The following is a 23,897-nucleotide window of genomic DNA, read 5'->3' on the forward strand; positions in this document are numbered from 1 at the left end:
GTGAAATCCAAAAGAATAACAATTTAATACATAATACAAATTAAACGATATTAAGTTCTCAACCAATCTACTTCCTCTCGACCATGTGACAACCTATTTCATCACGTGATTTTAGTGTGAGATGGCTTTCCCCTGTACTTGATTTCTACTCATCTGAGTTTACTACGCCAACTGCGTTCCTCCTTCCGGCGTTCTCCGATTCTTCCTGTCCTCCTCCCCTTTTGTTTTCCTTTCTCATCCTCCTTTTCTTTCTCTCTTTCCTTCAACGAGGCTTGTTCCCCGCCTAATTCTATTCTCTATTTCTCCTTCCGGCGTTCTCCGCCTATTTATATCCTGTCTCTCTGAGACTCGGGAGTTCACTACTCTGTCCCCAAAAGCTTCCTACGAAAAACACAAGGATGTTAGCATTTGTGTTAGCCATCTCGCTCACACTAAATCAACAATCAATCAATCATCAGTTGAAGGTTATCTACATCTTTGGTCACGCATTCGTGCACATCGAATATATATATATATTCTTAATCTCATTATTCTCAACAATATCACAATAATCCAACGCATTTCTGTACTTTACACTCCCACAAGTGTTCACAAATATTTAAATATTCATATTATTTAAATTTACACACTGCAGCCATTTTACAAGCTACCATTTAATTCACAATGACAAAATCTAGAATATCACATGAATAAATATACTAGTTTACTACGAAGTAACTAAATAGCGAAATACAATACTAATTCTGACGAGCGAGCAATCTACATAAGCATAGCTCATTTCTCAAGTATGCATGTAAATTAAACAATACAAGCATAATTCTACGTGCTAATGATTCTAGTAGGTAAATATACATACTGCACTTAATTACAATTACAATGCAGTAACATTCTGCAACAATCGAGCAAATAACTCACTGACCTTTATGAAGCTTTCTGTCCTTAGAATGTACTAAGAGTTTTCCCACCAAATCACGAGTGGCTCCCTTGGAGTGAGTATATTCTGCTTTAACAGTACGACGGCTTACAAATAACTAATTTGTTATCAGTTCAAATGACTGTTAAGTTCTGATTCGAATTGATGGCCCCACCCTTCCTCAGTCCTGATTGGATATCAATTCTACCCCCAGTCGGTCCAGATTAACAGACGAGCCTCGGGCCATCTGTCAAGAGGAGAGATTTACAATAGCATCGAGGGTCCTTTGTTCTTGGAACAAAGCTTTTAACATCTATATGTGAGCGATAACCCCTAATGAAGGGTTCTTGTACAAACAAAATCGCCATAACAGTGCAGGGTCGACAAACTCATTGCGCTAACCCATTCTTTTGTTCCTGACTTACGTAATTGCGGGCAGGCAAACGTGACATAAACTTTAGTGACTGATGTTCAGAGTTATTATATATTAAATAAAATATTGTCAGTTATCTAAGTGTATAAGGTGTGTGTAGTTAATTAGGTCTTATTGGTGATAAGTTAAGGTAGCGGCCAATCGTGTGTGGGTGACTAGGTTCAGTTCTTGTTTTAATGGTTCCTACAGTATAAACCATGAATCTGAAGAACACCAAACAATTATCAGAAGATAATGGAATTTTTCCCATCAGAGCAGTATCGGTGAGTTAAAGTCCTGAAAATTATTGACATTATTTGCAAGACTAGTATCAGACTTTTGCACTGAGTCATGAATGTCATGTTTGGCTTATGATGCAATGAACTATCTAATGATATAAAATATGGTGTATTTAATTAGATGTTTTTTGAAAATGCAAATCAATGATAACAAAATGAGAATGGATGAAAATAGCCTTAAGAATAAATAATGGAGGAAATTAACTCAAAGTTTTATTAAAATCAACAGAAAATTAAAAAGAATACTTTTATCAGTAATGACCTTAAGGTCTAGGACAGCTTAATATGTATGGTAGAACAATATTTTGTTACATGGAGATGATTTGCCACATTTAAAGATGTACATGATTGTATGTATTCATGAAGAGTTTGACACTTAACATGATCTGCCATCTGTACGTTTTGCAGTTGGACTTGACTAATAAGTGAGAACATGGTAAAGATACATAATCAACATTTATTGTTACTGTATAGATCTTTGCTTGTTTATCTCCATTTTTGGACATAAATAATATGAGATAATATAAAAAGACATACAAAACAGGATGATATTGTAATGTATGAGAGTTGTAACATGTTTTTTTTAATAAAATAGATGTATTTGTTAAAGTGTTTGAAACAAGACGATTTTCTTCTTCAAATATGTTACCCAGTCATAATACCTTAGGAGAACTACTACTATCTCGCAAAATCCAGTCTTCCCAGGCTAAAAGTTTTTAGGATAAAAACTAAAAGTTATCTGCCCACCCAGGTGGCAGTTAGAGTGATCTTCTCTTCATACATTGTTTGGTGCAAGTTCTGTAAATATTCAAGTAACTACTTCCACTATTGCTGCGTAGCACAATTTCAGACAGAGAGGTCACACAATCCACATCAAAAGATTTTTGAAGTTTTATACCTTAAGGCAAGTTGGAGGAGTATTGTTTTGAAAGAGTAGTGTACTTCATCTATAAATTTCTGTTTTTATTTTTTCTTTCCTTGCTGACAGTTTCTGACTTTTCACTATCATCATCTTGCTCTCCTCACATAATTAGACACCCTCCCAGTTATGTACTTGCATTACTATAGCTTGCATTTAAATAGGTATAGGATGAATACATACAGGTAATTTTTCTTTATTAAATCTAGTCTCAGCATCCACCCTGTAGTTAAGTGTGATGCTTTACTGATTTTACATTTGGCCTTTCCTATAGGTGACATTGTCCCACAATTGTTATTAGAGTGTCCACTTTGTAAGTACCAACAATGATGCTTCAGTGCATTTTTATGTGCATGTATACTGTGTATTATAGAAAACTCAATTATTTTGCTGTATAGTTGCTGCCACATTCAGATATGTGCAAGTTTTCACTGCATAGTTTAGTCATAGCATCCACTTCATAGTTGGTGTCTCTGTAATTTTATTTGCATAAGCAGCCAATTGGCCTTTCCTACAGGTAACATTTATTAGCATTGACGTTTTTTGCATACACTTCACAAGTATAAATAGTGATGCTCCAATACTATACTTGTATGGATAGCCATGTATGCTTTTTAACAATTAATTAGTGTATAGCACTGCATGTAAAATCTGAAGTTGATAAAGCAGGATGCTTGCCACACTACACATGAATCTCTTTTCTGCTCTCTTTTGTCTTAAAGAGTTTTAAACCTTGGGCAAGACCATACTGACAACCACTCGTCATGTTTAGTTTACTCTGGTTGTCAATCTACAATTACATGGCAGATTTGCATATTGCAGAGGGAAGTCAATGGGCAGCAGTAAAAGGTGACTAAAGGGGAATGCACAGAAGCGCATTTTGAGGGAGGAGGACATCTTTAGTTTGCATGCTCAGGCTTGATACCATATCACTTGCTACGAAGTGAGATAGAGATCAAACAAACAGTATATGTTACCATCTGATATATCAGAAATGCCAGCTATATGGATCAATATCACATACCCTGCCCCAACCTCAGGAACTGGTCAACATCATGCCAACCAGGATGGCCCTGTCCCATCATGACTGGACTCTGCCAAATTACTCTGACTGTAATGGGTCATGACAATTGATCGTACAGTATTATCGCTTCACTTTGTTCTCAAGCCTTTTTGCCACTCAAAATGAGCCTGTACATGGTGACAACATGGAAATGTACTACGAGTTAGTGAGCCACCATCTTCAACGTTGTTCTCTCAAGCCTTTTTGTCACTCAAAATGAGCCTGTACATGGTGACAACATGGAAATGTACTACGAGTTAGTGAGCCACCATCTTCGACGTTGTTCTTAGCTATCTGCAGGTAGTTCAAGAGATGTCGACTTTAACAACTTTATCCTAGATGACAAATCTTGCTCGCAAGTCACCTGGCCGTTATTAGATATTACTCGATGTGCAAAGACTCAGCATTATGGGCTTTAACTGACGATATTTTCTGCATAATGCCACCAGAGTTATGTCCTCTCCTACAACAACTGCCGGATCTAAGTTCCAGCATATGTTTATTAATGACTTGAAGTGAAGAATCTGCTTTCAAATTACTTACACAGTCTGGCAGAGTTGCACCTCATTCCACGAGTTGAGAGTTCAAAGCTGGTGTTACGGCAACTTCTTTGCATGTCCTGTGGGATTCGGGGTGGGAAAGATATGCTGTGTTCTACCTGTTGAAAGATCACCATAGATTCTAGATCCAACTAGAGTCCATGGCCACGACATTGCGCACCAGTATTAATATTTTGTTTGCGAGGTATCTTAATTTTGTCAAGTCGCTCGGCAATAGTGGGAATTTCACTTATGATGTCGCTGATATTTTCTTTGCGACGACGTCGTTGATGATCGAGCTAAATTTTACAGGCACTACATACGGAGTTCCAAAGAAATCTTCTGCGGTCTCTTTAAGCCGTTGAAAATTATGACGAGTATTATTAAACGAACCAACATGTACATCATACTCGGCCCGCAACGTGGATAATTTGGCGTCTACGGTACTATAGTTATTGTCTACATATATTTTTGTTGCGGCATCTTCATCAGATGTTGGATCTCTTAAAACAACTATTTTTTTTTCCGTTCATGTTGTGTTCACCTGTCATTATATCACCGGTAGATCGTAAACGACCGGCAATTTCATTTCTAATAGCTGCAATTGATACATTTGAATCTCTGATTCTACCTCCGTCAGTAAATACTGGAATATTATCCGTGGTAACACCGAGAACTCTACGAACTATGTCATTCCATTTGATACTACTTGTTTTTAAAACACCGTATTTATCCTGAAAAACAACAACTTCATCTGGGTCAACTCCAGAGAGGTTCATACTATCAGTGAGTTCATCTTTAGTCGCGTTATTTGATAAATCCACGTCACCGGGTATTTTCTTGTTCCGCGAAGAGGATCTTCCATAAATATCCACCATTATTCGTTATAACGTCCACTTATATAATTGTGCAGGACTTTGTGAGGCGGTAATGTTGAAATTGATATAGCGTTGAGTACAGCAATTACTTCACGGCCGCATATTGGCGGTTCAGTTATTAGATATTAAACCACTTTAGCTGGTATGTGTTCAACACTTTCTAAAGTATTCTTGCAATATATCTTGTTTATGTCAATTTCTTTCCTAATGCTTTTTCCAACACTGCTATCAGTTTATCGTACATTTCAAGATAGGATCTTATAGATTCTATTTTAGAATTGGCAACATCTACAGCATTTGCATATATTCTTATGTTGTTCTCCTTTTGTGCAGTAAATAGTCTTTTCACTGAACGTAGAACTTCAGTTTGTTTTCTTTTACGTTACTCATCCATTTACATCCTCGACATCTCTTACCTATTCATCAGACTGTTTATTACTATTGATGAAATCTCAGAATCCGCGTGGCTGTATAATGTTAACTATTGGTTCCAGAGGATTTTATGGTAAACTTTTATTTTCTAGGGGATCAATTTTCGCCGTTTTGTAAAAGATCCACATTTGTATTGGTACTTAAATTCGTGGTTTTGCCTACCTAAGTCTACGTATCTGTAGGAATTTAATTTTCATGGCCTATCCTCTACAAATATACAAATAAAGAATGCAGAATAATAAAACTATGCCAATGGCAAACGGCGCCCACTTGAATGCTTAAAACATAATGCCACATCTATGAACACAAAGTAAAGACCTGAAAGGTGTACAAGCAAACAATACCAGATTACAGTTCTGACGTTGATATTTCAATGCTTGCAGTTTTATCAACACATATAATCGAAACACAGAAAGATATGGTGTGTGTTTGTGCGTGTGCGTGTGTGGTTGGTTAGTATCATATCATGGCTAATTGTTCGTTGGGTCTTGATAAGTTTAGTTTGGGACAATAAATAAGACCACGAAAATCGGTCCCCAACAAAAATTTCTTATACTACGATAGTTTTATTTAGTCTAGTCGGTAAGTAACATCTATTTATTGCCTGTTGTATCCAACAACTCCTTTACAGTCTGATCTGCTATAGCATTGTCGCCCTTCAACAAGAGACTAACTTTCTAATGGTCTAGCTTTGCATAGTAGAGTGTGTTCGTTGTACGTTAAGGTTGATTATATCCAAATGGTACTGACATTCATCTTGTCAAGACTTTCAATTATATCCTTCTTATACAAATGGAGCACGTGACTTGAAAGTGTCCAGTATTTGCCGCTTAAAGTCAAGTAGACATCTTTTAGTTCATTCTGTAAACTGCCTGTGTTGTTCGTCGAAACTATTTTGTTAATTAATAATGTCACGTTATTATATTACAGAATCTGACAATAACTTGGAAACTTTAGCAACCCTTGTATTGCTTGACATTATGCATATCTTCCTTACTTGTTCCAATTTTTCTAATCCTTTGGCAGTTATTTATTTACATTTCGTGTATTTGTATGTTACCTTTACGATATATATCTTTAACTTCAGTCTGTAGTCTTTAGTTTTGCTACATTTGCCTTTAATAAGTCCCAATTCATTATACAGCTGGACATTTCTTCGTTATTGAAAATATCGGAAAACAGTTAAAAGCAATCGCGAAGTGTTTTGAAACAGAAAAAGATATCCTTGATATAACGGTGATGATGTAATATTTCCATAATATATACATGCTGACAATACTATAACCTTTGGTAATGACGTTGGTGTTTAGGATAAAGGACATTTTGATGACATCAAATCAGTTCATGTTTATAGACTAATTGTGAGATGACAGAATATATGATTATGTTTTTATTGAGATAAGATTAAATGCAGTATCAAAGTACTCTGTACTTTCAGTTGACTTCTGCTGTTGATGGCTAAACTTCACTAAACTTGAAGATGTCAGTAAAGACGAACTAAATTTTTATCATTTCATTCCATGCATTTTGTGTTGTGATTTCTACCTCCGTACAACCTCGAAAATGTAATCACCTATCAATCAGCCAGTGAAAACATGTTTACAAGGTCAAGAAAAAACTTTAAATCATCCAAGACTGCTAACTTCATTTATGAAATTTTGAACAATATTTCTTAGTTGTGCTTTGTACGTGTACCACAAACAAGTTTACTTACTCGAGAATACTTCATCATACGATAATCATTTACTCTTGTTATAACAACTAATGTATAAATAGTAGCAAAAGGCATATATGCATCAACAGCAAACTAGTACTTTTTTATGAAGCGATTTTTCAATATTTTATATTTCTACAGATTTGCATCTGCCTTTCAACAATGTCTCCTTTGGAGATATGTGTTTCTTCGAAGCAACAATACTTTTCAATTTTACGATGACGGAATATTTAAATCTTGCATGTTATTGAATGCCTTGTCTCAATGCAGATAAAATACTATCTCCTGTTACGTAGATTAATCTAAAATGTAATCATTGCAATATTTATATTTCCCATATTTTATCTCAAGCTCTGTTTTCTCTCTCCACTTTTGCATGTGCTTTTGACATTACTCTTTATTTGTTATCTATTATTCTCTCTTTGTTGAACTCGTTATAAGAAGAGTTGCAGTAAAAGTATCTGTGAAATTTTGTTAGGTATTTCACTTCAATACACTTTGAGCATGTTTTAAATTCTATGGTTTTATTTCAATAAATAAAAGTGTCCGAATATTTTTGACTCTATAAGATGTAACTTTCAAACTAACATTTGTGACAATTTATATTTGTGTAAATTACCGATTTCCATGCAGTTTAAATTGCACGACAGCCAGCACTACAATAATAATGAAAGCAATGTTATGAACGATTAGTGTAGGGTTACTTAATAAAAAACGAAGGATCCACGTAGAGTTAAAATTAGCAGAAAAGGTACACAGAAATTCTATTAAAGATGAACGTTTCAAGAGCTAGAAATAATACTCTAAAATGTCAAAAACTGTGCACAGCTCAATATCACAAGAGTGTGAAGACTATTCAAAGAATAACTGACATCGGTATTTGTCTCAGGATTCAAAATTTAAAATGAGAAAAGAATTGGATTAGAAAGATTGAACATTATAGAGTTGTTCGAAATGCACAATAGTACAGGTAGGTTTGAAGTAAGTATATGCAAATATTGCAACAGTTTCAGGTGGAATGGTAATACTAGCAGCTAGATTATGTGTTGCCGGATTTGCTACCAGGGTAGGCATTTGTCTGGTTTTAGTGAGTTTATGAGGATTTTTCGTAAATGTTATCAAGGGCAGCTCGTACACAACAAAGTCTTTTAACCTGTAACATGCGCAACAATAAGTTGAACAGATCTGGTAACTTGAAAAGCTAAGCAATATGTGAGAATGAAATCAACCAATAGGAGTTTGCTTTAAACATCACCATGTACAACAGATACCAAGTGGAAACAAAATATAATACAAATATTAAGTGGAAACAAAATGTAATACAAATATTAAGTAACATATAATGTCAAATATATCATAATGTTGCTGTCGTAGGTGTACCAAAGCAGAATTATTAAATCGTTAGGTTTTTGCGGCGCTAATTTTGCATATAAAAACGGAGATAGATATCATAATAGAGGTACCGCTTGGGAACTAAATAAACGGTAGAAATCCAGTTGATAACTTATATGATAGACCATAAATATTGTTGAGAAGTATATGATTCTTTGTTTGTTCTTACAGTATTTCCGATGAACTCAATAACAATATATTTTAGTATATCATGGACAAGAACGAAACAAGGAATGTTTGAATTCCCCATGGATTACACAATCTTGAGAAGAATATTAATACAATCATAGGAATGACTTCCGTTGAGGATGAGGAAGTAGGTATACATGTCAAAATTTGAAGCACATTGAAAAGTTTAAAATCATATCAAATAACAATTACACATGCTAAATTGTTAAGATTCAATAACGAAAAATATATAGAGTTGTCTTCTGAATTCGATATATTTTGGATCCCAAATAATTGTGTATTTTTCTTGACCAAATTAATTCCACCAAAATTACTCACAAGGTGTTTCTAGTGTTTACTATAATCTTTACCAATTAATAATGTTTAATTTTCCTCACGGAGACTTTATTTCATATAAATATTAATAACCATTGCAATAAATTGCAAGGTGGCATGAATAATCGACTGAATATCTTTATCGAATGTGTATTGAAAAGTAATAGATTTTCTCGGCGAGCATGTAATGTACGATTTCAATTTAAAGTGAATAGCGAAAGATATCATAAATCATACTAGAGACCATAGAGGTACACTATCTGTCAGAGGTTTTAGTGAGGTATTATCTTTGAACCTTGCAAAATAAACCGAGGAGAGAAATGCAATAGTAAATCAGACAAGAGTAGTATTTTTCCAAGAACACTGTTATCACTTTGAGCATCAGGTAGGGTATTGTCGTCAGCATACATATCAGTTGACGAGACTGCATCTCCTATATGCATATATGATAGACGATGTATAAACTAATCAATCAACAACCATTAGTTTTATCTTCCGATATGTTCCCATTTGATACTATCATCTGAGACCTATTTCTAATGATGAAAGTGAACCATTTAAGATTATGTTCACTATATTGTTTGAATTTGAACGTTTCAAGAAGAAAACCTGTTGATGATGACCCATTACAGTGCTTGCTAATTTTTCCTCGACCATTTAAAATCATTAATGTAAATGCAGTTTCACTGTAGTTTTATTTTTGAGAGCCAAAGTGATTTTCCGGAAGTAGATTGTCATCATTTAGATAGGTATAAGAAAGACCATGTATAAGCTTTTCTAGTATTTTTGAAAAGAACGAGAATGATTGACATTGGTTTGTTTTCACATGATGTTTTATTTACGACTTTGCGCAATTGTGCTACTTTAACATTTTTCCAAGATTGGGGAAAATTGTTATTGTTGTTGTGGCTTATAAGCCAATTTTCAGCACATGATACATTGAGCCCATTACAGTTAGTGGAGGAAATAACCGTAAAACTTCGGGAAGAACCACCGACCTCCGGGGAGCTACTGGCAAGCTTTCTCACACGGAGACTCGAACTAACGCAGAAAGAGATGATATATCAGTGAGGTGTAAAGGCGAGCACCTAGGACCACTCGGCTACCCGGACCTCTTGGGTAAATTAAATTAAATTATTACTGCACAAAAAGCTAATACTTTCAGTAACAGCAGATGCAACAGCCTTAAGAAGTCTCGATCCAATCATGTCTTAAGAAACATAATTCTTTTATTTCCTTTAAAGTAATTGAAATGAAACCCATAACTTGCATTTGAGGAATTTCAAATTTTTAACATTATTATGAAGTTTTGAGGAACAAAAACATTTTAGGTAATTTGGAGGCAATGCTCATAAAGAATGCATTGACTATATTTGCAATGTCTTCAGGATCTGAAACATATTTGATATCATTTGTAAGTTATGATATTGATCCTTTTATTCATGGATATCGGTACGCCAAAGTATTTAGAAATATTCCAAATAGTTCTGTGCTTGTTTTTGTTAACATCGACATTTTTTTGGCAGTGGTTTCCTTTTGTTTCTCATTTGTATGTGATTGATTTATAAACATCGTGTTTCCCTATCTTGTTGTGTTTGATTTCTTCTGAAAAACGAATAAAAAAATGATCATTTTAACAAATTGTATGAATATACTCTTTTGAAAAAAATTCGTGCCTGTTCAAGTATTTGTTGTCCAACTGCAAAATCAAAATACAGTAGAGGTTGTCCGGTGCCCGTCCTTCAACACAGGTTTGTTATTGTTTGTCCTTCTGACCTACTTGGAAAACTGCCATAAAACAGTATACACAATCACACGTTCTACCTAAGGTCTTGCTGGACCTAAATGAAAACCGCCCCTGGATGCATTACTATGACTTCTTTGGAATGAGTGGTCTACACTAAAACACTTTATTAATATGTAGGAAGCCCTGAAGGAAAATGGAGCAGATCCAACTTTCGACATTACAACAATAATGGGTACGTAGTACCTTTCTGTTTTCGCTATTCGTCGTTAACGAATGGTAGTATCGATATGTAGGTTCCTTAGTTTTAAGTAATAATGGTGCAGATCTGACCATGTGTGGTCGCGCTATCGTTAACCAATTTAAAATTGATACTTAAATAATACTGCGATCGTGAAACAAATTGCTTTAATTTTGGTACTTATTTAGCCTATGAATGCGTGTCTTACAAATATGGATATGAATTATGACTAGGTTTTATATTAGATTGTTTTCAAGATTAACACCCTGATATTCAGCACTGACATTAATTTCGAGTTGAAAGGTCTTGATTCGGGTTTGATTTGATGTGGTGTTTTACAGCAGAGAAGCACAAGTAGGTCATTAGTGTCGAGGCCATTGGATCGAACTGACTAGTCCAAGGACACACCAAGGAAGTTGACAAAGATTGATTCGAACCAGCACGATTTCGATCGCGACTCCTGCACATTAACCATTAAGCATACGAGACTCGTGCTTCAGTTCGTCGCCTCTTACAACATTTAGGAAAGATCATCTGAAATATTCTGAGTCCGAGCCTGCGGTGGATAGTGACCCAGGTTTTCACAAAAACAAATATAAAAGTCGTAATTAGGAAAATTATAGTTCTGTAAAGTTCAATTTGACTTAACTATCGGGTTTATGAAGAGACCAACACAGGAGTGAGAGAATATTTGGAATACATTGAACTGTTTCAAGAGCCAACGCAAATGAACATATTGAAAAATGATAAACGGATTATGCCAGGTGTTTTATAATTGGTTGGGTAAGATAGCGATACTAGTTTACACCGAACTGGAGAATGCAAAATCTGTGGTAAACATATAAATATGAAAAACATTTTACCTTAACAAGTAAGTGACATATATGTGAGAGAGAAATCCCTAAAGAAAAGTGCTTGATCTTGATCACTTAAGAAGCAAAGATACTGCAATTTGAATTTCATATACGCCAAATACATCCTATTATAAAACTTGTCAGGTTATGACAGAAGTCTGATTATCAAACGCTTGTGAAAAATTATCCAAACGATGACTTACAAATCATACCCAGCAGCAATGAAATACATATTTCACTCAGGAAGGAATTAAAACAAACGTGAAGATTTATTTACAGCTTCACGTTTCTAGGACCGTCATTACAATACGATGACAAATTGACAGAAACACTTAAGCATTTCGAAAACAATAAACCTAAATTTTTGTGGAACTAAGTTTATTTATATGAGCAAATGCATTGCTTTGAACAATTCAGTGAAAAATTTGTACCACCAGAAGGAAGTTTTTTTTTGAGACACAGGGATGATTATCATGGTTGTGATCTGATGTGATACTCGGTATTACCTTCACGACTACCATGTGAAGAAGAGATAGTTTGATGTTGTATAATCTGCGAAATGTATATATGGCAAATTACAAACTTGACTCAGCGCTTTATTACTGTGCATCCGGTTTAGATTATTGTGTCAGTTTAGCGTCATCAGGTGGTGCACTAGAACATTTAACACACTATACCATATTCCTGATGACTGTGAGTGGAATAAGACAACACTCGTACATTTTGTACATTTCGACTTCTACCCATTACAAGGATATCAAGAAAGTTGTTAGAAATTTAAACTCAAGACCCATTACTTAATAAAGTATGTAAAACAAATTACCAAAATGGTCTAGAAGATTTAAGCTGATAGATGTACAGATATGCAGTATGTACTGAAAGACATATGAGCTGAGAATATGAAATATTCCAGACTGTTCACCTTGGAAATCATCATAGTATTTGGGACTGAAAATTTAGTCGTTATTATTATTACTAAAATACATTACAATTGTTCATTCTCTTCATTTAAAATGCTGCGTATGGCCAGTAGGCCTCCCTACGTTTTTCAGGAACTACTGTCAAGAGTGTTCAGGATTGACAAAAATGTTTTTTTTTTTTGTTGCAAACAACATGTACAGAAAAACAATTTTATGCTAAATTTCTCAATATTTTATTCAAGCTCCACTTCTTGCCACAAAATGGGATTACTCATAAGCGTCAGTGGTATTTCTTTTAAAGTGCACACTGCATTATAGTATGTGGATTAAAAGGTACGCATTCATTTTTGTTTAGTATTCGTTCATATACTAACTGCTACATGTTACAGGATACTCAGTTGAGGTAAATGGGACATAACTGTTACCATACATTTTAGCAATTTCTTCAAAATCAGAGTATCACTTCTGTACTAAATTTTGCATTACTAACATCCCTTAATTCGACTCCAAGCTTAAGATATCTTCAGCTTAGAAAGTGTCAGTGTTAGCATAACAAAAATATTTAATCCTTTGTGGAGAAACATTAAACTGTGTTCGCCCTGAAGAATTATTTAAATAGCAAGCATTATCAAAACGGCTTCTTTTAGCAGACAAGATGAGTTTCCCATTACAAGATTTTGATTTAAGTATTGAGATGTAGATATGATCACACGTTGGCAAATTGTATGTAAACATGATGAAACTAAATTATCTAAGTTTCGTATTGTCTGAAAGTCAACATGTTGCCACAATATAAAAAATATAAATTTGTCGTGTCATCATAATCACGCCAACATATTGTAATCGATCAATATTGTGGAGGTAAACTACATCATCTTGATCAAGTGTGAAACATCTTATCACGAAGACTGCCGAATACTTCCAGACCATTTACCCAAGTAAAAACTAACATTTACTGTTCATGCTAATAAAAGCGGTATAATACTTTATGAAACTTGGGCTGACAGACCGACATTATCTATGAACATATTGTTCTTCATTTTCGGTACGCCTGTTTTGGATTAATCAGATACTTGCGGGTTACAGAAAGATGAAATAAACCATATTACTTTTGACGTTCCTGGAATACAGATTTGTTGGCTTAATATTTACATGAGATCAATATAGTATATACATGTTTACCTACAATGTACACCTACTGCTATACACTCATTCCTATTATAAGCTGGAATATTAGTGGCATGGCCAGTAGTGGTGAACTGTGTTGGATGGCTATGATTTAACCCATGATGGGATTGTCCACATAATATCTGTAAAACAGATCCTGTTTCTTAGGTGTGTATTTTAATATAACTAGTGAGCGGTAAGCACGTATTTTAAATTTTTTTGTTAATCAGTCTCTCGAATGATTTCAAGATGTGTTCAAATATAATTTGAGAGGAAGCATTTATTAAAGTTAGTTGTTGGAATTACTGATGAGCTCATTAAGTTTTCGGATTAACATATTACTTGGATATTTTGTGAATTAATTCAAAAACATTTTAGAACTACATCATTATATCAGGACATTCAAGACTTCTTGTACTTGAAGACTGCTGGTATATTAGGACCCTCAGGGCTAATGAAATTTATTCAGAACATTATATATTCTTGGACACTGTGATAGCATATTTATAATTATTTAGGATTTATTTCACCATAATATACGTGTCTTTTGAATTTTCATTTTGTATTTTAGGGAAACAAATTGTATATTGAATTTTGCTAAAAGTGTTGATTTCGCTTCCTTTCTGTTACATGTTATAAGACATAGGGTCTTAACAATTTTAATTCGCGACCTGAACATGCACAAAGCTAGTAGACCTTTTACATAATGTTTCATACTGTCTTGATATGTCCACTAACTTTATGTGCAGACAGCTTCCAAAGATATTACACGCATATTCACATACACTGTTTTGAAATCTAGAGAATGAAATGAGAGATTTATATACCAATGTTGGTGAAAGAACTTGAACTAATGTCATATTGGTCCACAAGAGGCATACTACAAACAATTAAGACCCGCTACAGAAACCTTCAGACTTTTAAACTCCAATCAAATGGCGACCTTGATGTATCTGTCAAACGTCATGATACAAAGTTTTTCACAGTATAATAAAAAGCATCTGTGAAAGTAAAGTACAAAAATAAAAGTTATTCTCTAGCTAGTCATTTTTTTCCAGCCTAATAGTCAACAATCAATGAAATAACAAATAGGCGCACTAAAGTTTGCTGGACAAACAGATCAGAGCAGAACAGAAAGTTTATTCAGTACTTTAGGTCTCCGGCCCATAATACATATCATAATATAACAGAGTATAAACAGAGTATAAACAGAGTATAAACAGAGTATAATACACAGTGCGTCATAAACATAGTAAAATACACTTGTTTAGGTGTTGATATTGATACTTTTTTTGCATCTCATCTCTTTAAAAACAAAATACGAAAAGTTTGAAAATTTTGTAATAAGGCTTATTTTCTAAGTGGACATTAAATTTATAAATGTTTCTACTTAAGGTTTAATATAATACGTCACGTCGAGATTTTTCGGTCTTAAATTGGTACAAGAAGTAAATTTACATACAAAAAATACTCATACTCTACATTTTCTTGACGGGATCATTCGCATTGTGAAGGATGACAACATAATAAATTAAAATAAAGACAGTAATGACTTGGATTCTGTGGTCACGGTGACTGTGGAATGGATTGAAGCATATGGTATGGATATCATTCAAGTAGCAGAGGTGAACGAAAAACTGTCGGGGTTCCGACTGAAGACCTCTCACATATGTCTAGCATACCAATTTATGAACTTAAAAGCACTGTAAATATACTAAGTGTTCTTTATTTTATTTTAATTAATAGCTTTTTGAAATCATTATTTCTTATTGTCTCTTAAAATAAAACCATATGCTAGAGGAAAGAAATAAAAAGGGTGGAAAGAAATGAAGGAAAGATGAACCTTCAGTCAGAGGCATCGAACTAAAATCGAACATTTAAGTACGGGAAGTTGATTACCATCTAATAGAAAAGTTTGATTAATGTTTAATAATTTTGCACTCTAATTTTCTCGCTTAAATCGCTAAAATGTTCTGATTTACAGCATTCTAGCAGACTAAATAAAGAACTTCCAGTCACTTCGAAATTATGTAGACAGAGTCTGGTGATTTCCTAACAATTTAACAAATTCGATACAGCATCAAAGGTATAATAATAATCAAAGTTTTATAAAGATACGAACATTATTCAAATGTTTGATACCTTACAACCCGAAGCACATTTTATCCACAGTGTTAACAAAAACTACCATGACACAAAAATAGATTGAATGAAGGAACTATTCTATTATTATCAGGGGTAAATGTACCACTGTCACCGTATTAGAGAAGTCTGCTGTGTCTTACTGTAAATTATAAACTGAGTTTGTCTAGCTAATTTCATTTCCAATTCGAGAACAAACGTCCAAAACAAGGATACAGATATGGAACACTGCAGCATTCTTGCTCGATTTACATTCTTGTAGAGACTGGCAGAATATAGTGTAGGCTTTACCTAATTTACCAGCTTTGTAGTAGGCGAAACCGAGCAGATTTAAGGCAGTGTGCCTGCCGACGCCAATCTTAGTGTCCATCACAGCATTTTCCAGATGGTCAAGATAAAGGTCAACGTCTTTGATATTCTCTTGAAGCTGGGAAGCGGTGACAAGAAGGAAATACGAATAGGCTACTGGATGGATCTTGCAATAGTTTATATTTACATTTGTTATACCCAACAAAGCACACTCATATTGTAACGCCTCTGGCAGACACGTTAGATCTGATGACATAAAAAGAACATCCAAAGCGACAAATTCATTGGAAAATAGCTTGATATTTTGATATGGTTCCTCATCAGTTTGGGTGACATTGCCATTGTGCACAGTTATGGTATGTTTTCTACTGAGATTCTGAGCGTAGTGTAGGCATCTGTCAGTCTGAAATAAAGCTAGAACTCTATATTTCGATAACTCAATCTCTCCGCGTACCAGGTCAAAAGTCGCATAGTAGAGGTGCCCAGACATTCCATCCAGAACACAGGCATCCTTGAAAATTTCGTTTGCCATACCCAGCCAGATCATTTTGTTTAGTTCATCTTTGGCAGTTTGCGCTCCAGCGTGAAGTTGCATGGCTATTCTTATGCACACGAAAGTTTTCAAAGTGCTAATAATTCTTTCATCTAAGTCCATCACGCTAAGAGTTTGATGAAGATTTTCGAGAGATTCAACAGACACACTGTCAATCATCACGTCCCCAAATAAGGTGGAATACTGTTGGACCGTAAATAAGTGGTCAAGATAAAAGCTGAGCTGGTCCAGTGTATTTGAATTGTCAGTGTTTGTTTCTGCAAGCGATGCAGGAAGACCGAACAGAGGAAAAACTTTGCATACAGACTGTAAAATAGTCTCTTGAATATGGGTAAAAACTGAAAGTACTGCGTGCCTGGACTCTTCCTTCTTCAATTTGTTTAGCAAAAGGTTTCTTTCTCTTAAGAAGAAGTGGGGAAGATGCATAACCTTTATGCAATCCTTAAATTTTTCTATACAACTGACAACGCACTGTAGCAGATTTTCCTCTGTCCACATGTCTGGACCTTCTTTCTCAATAAGCCAAAATAAGGTAGTTTTCAAATGGTAGGAACTGATTTCGTCATGCAATGTTGGAGGCAGAAATACTTTCTTAAGCGCTTTCAAAAGGGTATAACACTGAATATTAGTGCTGGAAAAACTCCAGAAAAGTTCCCTCTCCTGGTACACGAAAGCAAATCTCCATTCCAAATCAACTTGTCCGGACTCAGGGTCGCCAACAGGAATGAGATGACATGGCATTTGCTTTACACGGTCTATTAGTTCTTTCGACGGCCATCCGTGAAGCCTCTCCCTGCTTATCCACTCCAACGCTGCATCGGGCCAAGACTTACAACTTATGGCACAAGCAAGATCACTTCCTTTATCGGCTGTAAAATCGCCAATGCCTTGAAAGGTCGTTGTTGCGCATGGCCCGTGTCTGTAGATATCATTGCTCTCTTCACCCATTGACGGCAAGCAATTGGTAATTTTGCGAATATTTACCATAGCGTTGATAAACTTTTCACTTGACAAGTATGTTTGGTTATTATATGTTGTTAAACATTCACTAATTTTAACTTTTATTCCGTTTACGATATCATGGTCATGTAGCTTCAATACTGGCAGAGTACAAAATCCTGCCCTTGCTTGCCTGAATTCCATTTCTAAATAACTCACTGTTTCGCCTGAGTCACTAGAAATATCATCGCGGCTCCTAAGAACAAGAATACTGGGTATAATAGCCATTTCATCTACATCACTTCCTGGTATATATGTACCTTCTGCACGGCTTCCAGCTGTAATAATAAGAGTTTTATGTAGGACCTTACGAATTAAATCTTTTAAAGCAGCAACGCTTCTGCATTTCGATAGTCGTTGATGATTGTAATCTACTCCAAGAATCCTTGAAATCTTCTGAGAAAAATTATGCAGTGTTCCCCGTCTTGTATCCATGATGCATTCCTTTTAGTATCACCTGCGTAAATAGAAATGAAATTAGCAGGATGTATTGTTTATTAATACACAACAATGTGCAAATTAATATGCATATGCTTTGCTACAGAGTACTATTGATAAATCTCAACGATATAATATGAGAATACACATTTATATAGATTAGCAATAACATTATGACATATTTTTCATTCTTCCTTCATAATGGAAATATCATCAGTCGGATCAGACTGAAATGGCTATCTTGTTGTTTAATTCGGCAAAACCTTTTACTCAGCTTCAAAGTGTTGTAGTACCGTAAAACACAAACACAACCCCAAATGTTCAACAAATGGTTTCCATATTCTATTAAGCCCACGTGTTAGGAAAATACATACAGAGCAGTAATTTCATTGCTTATGCTTTTGAATATTAAAGTGTTTGCATTTGCTTATGTTTTCTTAATCTCGATGAATTATTTTCATACAAGCTTTGGCTCAACAAGAAGAAATTAAAGCACATGCTGCGATAAATGCTGTTACCCATTAGACTTTGAGTTCATGGTTACTGCCATTCAAAATGTGCGTTAGGACTTAGCTTAAATGTTTTTCCTTATATTGCTTTAACTTCTGGATGGTTTTTGTTTATAAACTTTTTGTGTATCTTTGAGAATCAGCAGTTATTTATTCTTTATAAAACGTCCACCCATTGCCATTTTGCCTATTTTGCTGAAAGGTTTTCATTTATTTTTCATATCCTTAAGCACTGGTCGGATTCTGCTCATAACCTGCGATCTATTATCATTAAGGAAGATAATTTACTATACGATACACAAGCCTATCCCCCTGTCTTGGTTTCTAGACTTATGATATGCGGTAAGGTTTAAGTTAATCTTTTTCATTTCGCAATTTACTTAACTACTTTATGGATTATGTTCATAGTTGAGATGTATGGTATGAAGCAAAGATACTTCAGTCTGCATTGCACAATGCTCTCTTTTGACCATCCGTTAAGGTCACTGACTATTAAGAACTTCGTAAAGTTTTGGATGAACCTATTATTTTCTCATATTTCCTTAATACATTCGTGAATTATTCTCGTATCTGAGATGTTCCATAATTCATTCTGTGACATACGTTCTCACTTGTTTAATCTCTGGGTCAAGACATAAATTATATAACACTCATTTGAGAGTAGACATGAAGTGCAGAACATGCACTTGCTTTTTACATGCTTGTCTATTTTCTGTTTTGAAATATAAAAGTCAAACAGATAAGCAATGGTTACAAAACGAAGAACTAACAAGATCAGACTGTTGAACTCCAACGTGAAGTCAGTCCTACTGTATGGAGCAGAGACCTGGAGAACCACCAAGTCGACCGTAAAGAGAGTTCAGACCTTCATCAACAGCTGCCTAAGAAGAATTCTCCAGATCCGCTGGCCAGACACCATCAGCAACACCAACCTGTGGCAGAGAACCTCCCAGCTTCTAGTACAGGACGAGATCAAGAAGAGAAGGTGGGGTTGGATAGGACACACCCTACATAAGTCGCCAACCAACATTACCAGACAGGCATTTAAATGGAACCCTCAGGGCATGCGGAGAAGGGGACGACCAAGAAACACCTGGCGACGCAACTTTGAGGCGGACATCACTAAGATGGGTCACACCTGGAGTCAGCTTAAAGGGATGGCACAGGACAGAAGCCTCTAGCGATCTTTTGTGGGCGGCCTATACCCCGGCAGGGGTGACGGGCAAAACTAACAAAACGAAGAAATAGACGTGACTAGAAGGTATATATATATATATATATATATATATATATATATATATATATATATATATATATATATATATATATATATATATATATATATATATATATATATGATTTAACGATTTTGATATTATACTAATAATTGTTATGATAAGAATGAAAACAATACCGGTGATGATTTTGTTGTTGGTTTCGCTGTTGTCTCTTTTATACTGCATAAGAACCAAACTATATTTTGCACTATTTAAAGTATAAGGCAGTCGCAGAAGCTCCTATATTAGTCTTAAATATTTGCAGAAGCTCCTATATCAGTCCTAAAACTATACAGAAGCTCCTATATCAGTCCTAAAATTATGCAGAAGCGTGTTTTATTTCCAGATAGACATGACAAAGGTTCAGAGAGAGAGAGAGAGAGAGAGAGAGAGATAGAGAGAGAGAGAGAGAGAGAGAGAGAGATTAATTTCTCTCATTATCTATGCACCTGTTCCACGAAACAAAGATAATCGAGATGAAAAATCTGTGGTTCATCTGAATCCTTTATCGGTATTTTAATAGAGTCCAGGTCCAGGTCTGAAAATTACACTATAGTCAAAATGCTCCCGAAATAAATGTAGTCAGACTTTACTAAAATTGTTCATTGGCTCTAAGTTTTAAAGATATGATACTGGGTCAGTATATACGACCCTTGACTCGCGGAAGATAAGTGAGTTATAAATGGAAGGGATCTCAATTCAAACCAGAAATGAATGACTAAAATACATCTTTTACTGGAGCTCTGAATATATATATATATATATATATATATATATATATATATATATATATATATATATATATATATATATATATATATATGACTGGGTTTGGACAGTACTTGGATTTAAGGAAAACAATGAATGATGCAATCTGAAGCTGGTATTGCCTCATGATAATATGAATTGCATAATGTTATTCCTAGACGTCATGGATGATGCAATCATAACTAAGTTTACATCAGTCTGCTGAACAAATTACCCTATCCCAGCTCTAGAAATCATACAGTGTCGTGCTCTCTTATTTGTCAGTGTTTGATTTTGCAAAGGGACACCTTTCTGCTTAGCAAAAGTGAGCAGAGAAGCCTCGTACTTGTGTGAAGAATGCAGACAACTTCTGTTATATTTGTGGTGAAGTGACGTTAACGTCACAAAAACTGAGTATTACCACTATTGTTACGAGCGCCTATCACATTTGGTTTGGCTGCACAATTGGAAATCAGGACAAGAGGTGTGTCCCCACACATATGCTGCAACACTTACGTAACAGATCTTCACCAGTTGTTAAACAGGAAAGAAAATCCATGCCTTTTGTAGTGACAATGATTTGGAGAAAGCCAACAGATCGTAGCAGCAATTGTTACTCTGCATGGTGCCTCCAGTTGGGAAAAGTGTATAGAAGAAAAAAAAATTGACTGTGCATTATCCAAATATTCCATTTGCTATACCCCTAGTACCCCAACGGAGAAGGACTACAGGTTCCTGATGCATCAGATTCTCACTTGAGTCATACGAGGAAGAGGATGAAACTTCGTCCTGAAATATTAATGTCACATGAGTCGTGTTTTCTCCTCTCCTCCTCGTCTGAACACCACTTCATAGCACAAAGTGAACTGAAATACCCTGTCAGGGATTTGGAACTATCTTAAGAGTAAGCACAACTGTTGGGCTCAAAAGCACAACAATGGAATCTCCTGGCAGGTGATGTTAGGGTTTTCATGTTCCATGACCGTCAAAACAACTTGCCCGATTATTCTTAATGGAAATTGATCTTGTAGCCTGCAACAACATCGATTTTGTGATGGCAGTCCTCAACATCGTTCATGATCCAAGTGAGTGGAAACTGTTCATTGATTGATCAAAGACGAGCCTTAAATCTGTCTTGCTGCATAATGGCAATGTTTTGCCATCAATTCTAGTTGGTCATGCAGTCAATATGAAGGAAACCTCAAACAACTTTTGAGGTGTATAAACTGTGACCAACACCAGTATCAGCTCTGAAGCGATTTGACGGTTCTTGCTCTCTTGCTTGGTCTGCAGACTGGATAAACAAAGTACTGCTGTTTTCTCCGAGAATGGGATAGTCGTGCCAGAGATTCCCATTACATCAAGAGACTGGCCACTTCAGAAGGTCATATGAGCCTGGGAGGAAACGTGTTCAGCATCCACATCTTGTTGAATCAAGGAAGATCTTGTTACGACCCTTGCACATCAAGGTTGGTCTGATGAAGAACTTTGTCAAGGCCATGAACAAAACACAAACAGCTTTCAAGTACCTCCGTGGAACATGTCCAAGATTAAGAGAATCTAAGATAAAAGAAGGTGTCTTTGTTGGTACTCAGATTCGTGCACTTCTTTCAGATGATGCATTTGACCGTGCACTGCGTGGCAAGGACATTTCGTCGTGGAAAGCCTTCCAGTTAATTGGCTACACAATTTCTCGGAAACAACAAGGGATACAACTATAGGGATTTGGTGGAAAACCACCCCGATATATGCAAAAAAGCCTTGGTTGCAACATGCCACTAAAGATACATTTTTGCACTCTCATCCAGATATTTACCCGCGGAACTGCTGAGCAGTGAGCGACGAGCACGGCGAGCGATTTCACCATTACACTGCAACAATGGAGAAACTCTTTCAGGGCAAACGGAGACCATCAATGCTTGCAGACTATTGCTGGACAGTGACACGATATGCTCCATTTAATGATTACAGGAAACAAGCCAAGAAACGCTGAGTAGACACTGAATAAGGACTAAAGTACGTATTTATATATAAATAATAGTTTTTTGCCTTCTATTTCATAATACATGTTACTTATATAACCCTTTTAACCCTTTTGCTGTTTTTTAAAGTGTTACACAAACAAGACAGGTGAAATATAATTATGTAAAGCAACCGTAAACTCATGAAACGACCTAGGTTTACAATTTATGATTAAAACTCTACTATCTACAGACTATACATGGACGTACAATGTAAAAATGAAATAACTTGGAAACAGTAGCCAATCAGTTGTTTTAATTGTCATATTTGAATTCAGCACATCAAAATCCATAATAAATAGCACATTTTATCTCTGAAGCAGACGGTTTCTAAAAAATTGTAGACCAGTGTTATGAGCACTGCGGTGCGTGAATAAGTTAAACATTATTCATTTGACGGAGATACTGTATATTTTATTGAATATAAGGTTAGTCTGAATTGGACGCAATGTATATTCATTGAGGCAAGTCTCTAATTGTTGTTGAATTTTTTTCAATTTAAAGTTCATACTTCAAGTTTTCCTTAGTTCAAAAAATAATCTTGCATGTTATATGATTGATGTATGGTTAGAATGTCACATAATATATCGTTGATGAGTTTGTATTTAGCTGTTTTGTATCCAACATAAATCATGTATTAAACATCAATGCATTTGTTTTGACTCAAATTGTGTCAACATGCAAATTATCTGCCTTAAATGATAATTATTTACATAATTTATGCTGAGGATTGATCTTTCTATGTCTGCAAATGTATGTCAATAAATCGCTAATTAGCAAAGTAATGTAGTTAGGACAAGGGGTGAAGTCCATTATTCGGCATGTCATTAAGTGCGAATTCTCTTCAACGGAAAATCAATGGTACATTTATAACTAAAGCGGGGTGTGATTTATATAATAAATGCTAATTA

At 35.2% G+C, this 23,897-nt stretch overlaps 1 protein-coding gene across 3 annotated transcripts in view; it reads right to left on the reverse strand.

Moving 5' to 3' along the window:
- Positions 1 to 6: 6 nt before the first annotated feature.
- Positions 7 to 23,897, reverse strand: part of LOC149786400 (uncharacterized) — a 31,383-nt gene continuing 7,492 nt past the window's right edge. The window contains exons 2-3 of one of the 3 annotated variants that reach the window (XM_089976821.1): positions 19,712 to 20,169; positions 15,115 to 18,451 (exon numbers count right to left, since the gene is read on the reverse strand). In XM_089976821.1, the coding sequence (XP_089832947.1) occupies positions 16,300 to 18,429 (2,130 nt within the window). In that variant the 5' untranslated portion in view covers positions 18,430 to 18,451; positions 19,712 to 20,169 and the 3' untranslated portion in view covers positions 15,115 to 16,299. Of the gene's footprint in view, positions 382 to 15,114; positions 18,452 to 19,711; positions 20,170 to 23,897 lie in introns of those variants that run through there. The other 2 variants (XR_016424917.1, XM_089976820.1) reach the window with 2 other exon arrangements.

This window comes from Sinohyriopsis cumingii, chromosome 12, assembly GCF_028554795.1.
Source record: "Sinohyriopsis cumingii isolate HCF-2022 chromosome 12, ASM2855479v2, whole genome shotgun sequence".
NCBI classification, from domain to species: Eukaryota; Metazoa; Mollusca; class Bivalvia; order Unionida; family Unionidae; genus Sinohyriopsis; species Sinohyriopsis cumingii.